The sequence below is a fragment of the Pinus tabuliformis genome, chromosome 7, assembly GCF_031772625.1.
Source record: "Pinus tabuliformis cultivar Carrire ecotype Pingquan chromosome 7, CPIR1, whole genome shotgun sequence".
Taxonomy (NCBI): Eukaryota; Viridiplantae; Streptophyta; class Pinopsida; order Pinales; family Pinaceae; genus Pinus; species Pinus tabuliformis.
The window spans coordinates 1,551,716,102-1,551,722,101 of NC_142293.1; the positions used below are offsets into that span (position 1 = coordinate 1,551,716,102).

The 6,000-nt window shown below is 39.8% G+C and overlaps 1 protein-coding gene across 1 annotated transcript in view; it reads right to left on the bottom strand.

Moving 5' to 3' along the window:
• The window catches only part of LOC149253837 (maltose excess protein 1-like, chloroplastic), a 77,049-nt gene extending 71,322 nt beyond the window's left edge, over positions 1-5,727 (bottom strand). Inside the window, exons 1-2 of the mRNA XM_089460030.1 lie at positions 5,133-5,727; positions 4,801-5,022 (exon numbers count right to left, since the gene is read on the bottom strand). Of these exons, the coding sequence (XP_089316156.1) occupies positions 4,801-5,022; positions 5,133-5,357 (447 nt within the window). The 5' untranslated portion in view covers positions 5,358-5,727. The remainder of the gene's footprint in view (positions 1-4,800; positions 5,023-5,132) is intronic.
• Between the last annotated feature and the right edge of the window lie 273 nt (positions 5,728-6,000).

Here is a 6,000-nt window from a genome sequence, read left to right on the forward strand (position 1 = left end):
TATTAAAGCATGGGTTTCATGCTTGGGTCAATTATAGGTCAAGCCTCCATTGTAGGCTTTAGGTTATTGTCAAAGTCATTTATTGTTTGACTCCTCCATCTTGTCATCCTCTTCAGCAAAAGTCTTCAAGACAACCTCTTCAAGTCAACCTCAAAGGAATAATTATCAAGTGAAGATCGTGTTGGCCTAAATACAGTGACGCACCTCTTCGTATACTCATGTCGGCTCATTTCTAGATGGCAAACCACTATATATACCCAGCTGAGATTTTCGCATTTCATCAACTCAGAACTCGCATTTTAGAGAAGTTTCGGTGATCAGAGACAAGTTCGGATGGCTATCTCAGAGATAGGTATTTCAGTGAAGAAGCTCAGAACATCTCAGAAAAGAAGTTCATTACAATGGAGACATTTTTAGTGCATTACAGTGATAGAGGTTCGGTATCTTCACAGGAAGAAGCTCTCTCGGCTTCGGTATCACTACAGTGAGAAGGATTCGTTCTCTACAGCAAGTAGGTTCAATATCATCACAGAAAGGAGGTCTCTCAGTTTCGCTATCATCACAGTAAGAAAGAATCGGTGCCACCTCAGAAATAAGATCTCGGTGTCATGATGAGATCTTAGGGATTATAGTAAGAAGATCTCGGTGCCATGACAGTGTAGAGGTCTCGATGCAAACACAATGATAATGTCTCAGTCCAACCACAGTGACATGGATCTCGGATGACTCGATGGAGGAAGTTTATAGTCTAGAGTATAAGGGTCTTGGTCGTCTCATCCTGAATCTACTGAAAGAAGAATTTTGTGACTGGGTTTTCCCCTCGAGGGGGGTTTTGCCTACCTTGTGTTCTCTTTTATTTGTTGCTTGGCATTAATCTTGATGATGAGAAAAGATAACTAAGAGATCAAATACTAATAATGAAAATATCACAAGTTAATGTCATTAAAAGGAAAATCGTTTTTAACTCCCTTTATCACTATTATTGGAGCCCTCCTATTCATTATGGCACATGAGGGACTTCATTAGGCCTTCCAATGGCCCTCCTAGCTATTGTATTACCATTTCGACCCTCTTGAGAGACTTTTTTTCATATTATGGAGCTATTTGGTGGGCTTGTCACCAATTAGGGTGTTATTATGAACATTAGAGTCATTTTTAGGGGTTTGTTTGGCAAATTTGACCCATTCGAATTGTTAGAGGCTCATATAAATACAAGTGAGACCTCATTTGTTCTCATCATCACTTGGATTTAGGATATATCTTTCTAAAGATTTTGGACTTGCAATTTGTGGAATGATTTGGATGATTAAATGAATTTTGATGTGTGGAATATTTTGTTATCTCTCTTGGAGCTTCTATTTTGCAAATGTGATGGATGGATATACTCTCTTGTCATGTAAGTGCTCTTTTCATGCGAATTTCTTGATAATTTATGTCTAATGTATGGAACGCTATGCTTTGATTTTGCTTGTGCCCTAAAAATTAATGCGAATTTATGAAACACTTGTAATCTTGGCTCATTGCATATGTTATTCATCTTGGCAAGAAGAACAAATTTTCCTAGGGGTAGGTTGTGCACCTTTTACCTTGAAACTCCATCAAATATTGCATATTGAAGTATAAAAGTCTAAAGTTGTTGTGAAGTTGCATCCACAAAGAGCATAGCTACTTCTTTAGGCCTCCTTGAAGAGCGAAGTTCCTAAATCTTAATCATTTTGACTCCAATCTTCCCAATAGCCAGGCACTGGTCCTAGATCCTTGGTGATCACATTAACTTAACAAAATATCATTCTTTCACCTCTTTTCTTCCTCTTTTCTTCTTGTAGGCATCCTCCAGTTTTGAACAAATTCTGACGATGGAATTTCAAATAAATTGATACCCTAGCTATCACACAAAGAGGGAACCCTTGAAGTTGTTTTGACTTGGGGACTTCTTGAAGGTTTGCATTTTGTAGTTGACCATTCAAAACCTTTTCTCTTAACTATAGGTGATCATTGGATGAGCTTTTACCACGGTATATCTCTCAACCCTTGGTCTCTTATAATATTTCTCTTAAGGGGTTTTTCGTGGAAAGTCACCCCATCCTTGCCTCACTTTGAACCCTAGTATAAACACATCAATCACAAGTGAGGGATTTTGGAAGTTTTGATCTTAGGCATTCATCATTTTTTAATATTCCTAAACCCAAGGTCATCCTTCCCTCAAGCCTTTCTTAGAGAGCCCTTCTTTTGCTTCTAAAACAAGCAACCTATTATCTAAGCCTCTCCTTTGAATGGGCTTTGGAAATCAGATTGTGCATCATTATTGACCTCGTCATTCTGGTGATTTCCACCATACCGGAACTCCTCCCATCGGTAAAAGTTTGTAAAGAGCAAGGGACATCGACTGAGGTGACAGTGGGTCCTTGTCCCGTTGTTTCCACTTGGTCTAGTAGTAGTTCCTTTGGAACCTCTCCCAGAACCCCTACTAAATTGAGTCGTAACAAGGCCAACACATGAAAAAGTGGGAATCTAAGAAACATGGGAGCATGTTCATGATTAACAACTCCTAAGATTCCTCTAATTGCAAAAGGTGTCGACTATAAGCTATAAAAGGCCTCAACACATTGTTAGACATCCAGTGAAGCCCCATTAACCTTGGATCTATCTCCTACCTGCAAAACATGTCCTCTAACCAATCGTGTAGAGGAGTCTGGAGAGCTCTGGTGCATAAGTTCAAGACCTAGGAGGATAAACTCCCACACCACTAGGAACTAGGTGATGCCAACATACAAATCTACAAAAGGGTCCCTAATCAGGGCCATTATGGATAACATATGACGAAGAAGTTGAAGGGACATAACAAATTGCAATGTAAATGTCCTCAGAAGAGGGGAAACACCTCTAATCCAAATCCACATAAACCTAGCAAACTTCTTTGTGGCCACCAAAGATATCCTACTCTAGAGGCAGTCCCTTACAAAACAAGCAACTCCACCTGAACCTCTGACACCACCCAAGCTCCTCATTTATTATCTATAAGATGAAAACTAATGGTATCTTTCGATGCTTGGGAGAGGCCGAACAAGGCTCTCATGTGTCTCAATCATGCATAGAATGCATCATACATTAGACCCAACGGTGACTAAAAAGACCCATTCCCATCCCAACAGCTGATGGAAACGCATAATCCATGTTGCTTCTCCCAATGAGCATGTCATTTGGAAGCCCCATAACGAAGCTCCCACCCAAGTGGGAAAGAGCCTAGATGACTACTCTAAGGTTCCTAATGACTTCCCATTTCTTCCCTGGCATGCCACTATAACCACCTCCTTGGAGCGTTTGAGCTCCACAACTTGTGTTTTAGTGAGATCTTCATCAAGGAAAAACTTACTAGGAAGAGAAATAGCTTTTGCTCAGCTCTAAAAGCTCGAAGCCGATCAGCCCCAAACCTAAATCAGGAGAAAGAGAGTGGAGTCGGGACCAAGCCAAGATCTATGAAGGGTCACATCAGTGTTTGTGTAGTACATTCCTACACGAGTTTAGCTTGTACCACCTCCAAAAGTGCTGCTAGAAAGGGAAGGGCGAGGAGGGAAGAGGCTTTATCCCTTCTAACTACCTATGCCCATGAGTTGATATGCATTTCCGTTTCAATATTTGAAGGCTGCCTGCAGAATATCTTTACATTGTAGCCAGTTCTACTAGTTGTGAAGCTCTCTAGCTTTGCAAGTTAATTACATAGTTGGCTAATCAGATGTTGAAGCCTATTGTGGTATACTGTGATAATCAAATTCGTATCAAAATTTCTGAGAATCTAGTGTTTCATGAACACTCCAGACATCCTGTACCATTTCCTCAAGAACAGAGTTCAAAAGGGTGCAGTGATCCGAGAGTATGTTAGCAGGTTGCAGATAATTTGACAAAGCAGGCTAAGGGAAAGTTTGAGATGCTCTGGAGGCCTCCAAAAACCAGCAATAGATAAGTCCAAGGGGGCCTGCAGAGGCAATAATCTCACAGGAGTAGGTAGCTAGGTAGGGATACCGCTACCTACCTGGCCTATAGTCACCAAGAGTCCGAATTATATGAAAGAAAAGGGTCTGTATCTCTCTGTTGCGACTTGGTACCAAATTGGCCTACAGGTATAGTTGGTGTAACTAGTTTTGTTTATATGATATTACAGGTATAGCCAAGGTGTAATTTTGCTTGTATAATATAACCCTGTTCTGTTATAAAGGAAAGTGGGAGAGGTGGACTCTGAATTGCTATCCGGCTGGACTCACAAAAACAATATATCCAGACGCTCCGGTTAGACCTTTTAGGACCAACTCTTTTAGCTCCTATAAGACCCTTTTGGAACTAATTATTCCGTCTCAAAAAGGCCTTTCAGAACCAAGCCAGCTTGGATAAGACCTTCAATGAACATAAGCCTTCCAGCTTGGATAAGACCTTTAATGAACACACCAAATGTAAGAACTTTCATGAACAATATATAAAACCTCTCAGGACCAACCCTGTGCCAAAAGCATTACATATGCACATTCGGATAAGACCTTTCAGGACAAGTCCTTGTAGCTTATGTAAGACCTTTTAGCACTAACTCTATTATACAACTACATTGCACCCCACTTGCTCTAGCCAAAGAAATCCAAAACAAAATACCAACTAAAATGCAAACTGTAATAACAGAAAAAATGCCCAATGCAAGCATACAAGATCCTGAATCAAAATTGCCCCATTTAAACGCAGTCTAAACTTCTGCAACAAAATTTACCCTTTCTGAACGTGTTTTGTGTGGGGAAAAAGAATATAGGGTTTGCTTACCAGCCATCCCAATGCAAACAGTGCAGTTTTGTTTCCAGCCAATAGATTCTGAGCATTCAGCATAATCTGTGGCAGTTGCAGGAGGAGAAACGGTATGTTAGAAGAGGCTGCAATGGTGGATGTCAGGGCATCCCATTGTGTATAAGATGGATTTTTCGCATGCAAACTATCATCACCCAATTGCTTATTTTCATCACCCAGATCTGGGAAACCATCTTTAGCCTGCACACGTTAATAGAAACAACAAAAATCAATAACTATACTCAAGTCTCACAACAGATAACTGTGCAGCAGTTCTTATTCTTTAAACTTGCAAAATAAAAATCACTTACCTCTGAGTCCGATGTGGCTGTCCTCACAATTGGGTTTCTGCATTTCCTGCAAGCATTGGAGAAGTAAGAATTCAGATGGATGATTCTCAGATTACCACAATCGGTACTAGTACTAATCCTTTTGCCAAAACTAGGCGTTGTAGAACTGAGATTGGAACCCAAAACGTCTTTGCGGTATTTAGAGCAGGAGGAAATTGATAGCCTCAAGACCATTGCAGAGGCCATTATTCCTTTCGCCAAACTTCACTGAATCTTGTCTGTATGTATTACATGTGTAGTGCTGTCAGTTGCAATATTTCGTTTTTATAGGAAGGAGGCGAGCTGGGAAAGAATCGAGCAATGGTGAATCAGTAGCGTGCCGTGGCAATTGGGATGTATGAGCAGCTTACACATAAAGTGAATCACAACCGTTTACTGAAAAAAAAAAAAAGTGAATCACAACCGAAGATGACGGGATCGTGGGGGAACTGCAGACGGTCCATATCTTCACGGAAATCTCCCTAGAGGCCGGCCATTGTGGCACAGTATCTATACAGGGAACGTGACAAAACAATATAGGCCACTGAAATCGAGGCGTTTCCTTTTTCGCGTCTTTAAACTATAATGGTATTCAGCTACTTAAAAAGCTAGGGAAGTGTTGCTCTTACAAATTCCTTAGATGGCGAATGAAAATTAACATTCACACTTGATATATCTTTTATGTTATTTGGCTTTGTTGTTACAAGTGATATAAGTTTGATTTTAAACATACAAAATTATTTTAACAAATTATGGATTCCTCCATAAAATTTACACATTCTTATAAAATTATCATTTTTAATCATTTTATATAAATTTAAATATAATTAAGGGTTAATAATTATATTTA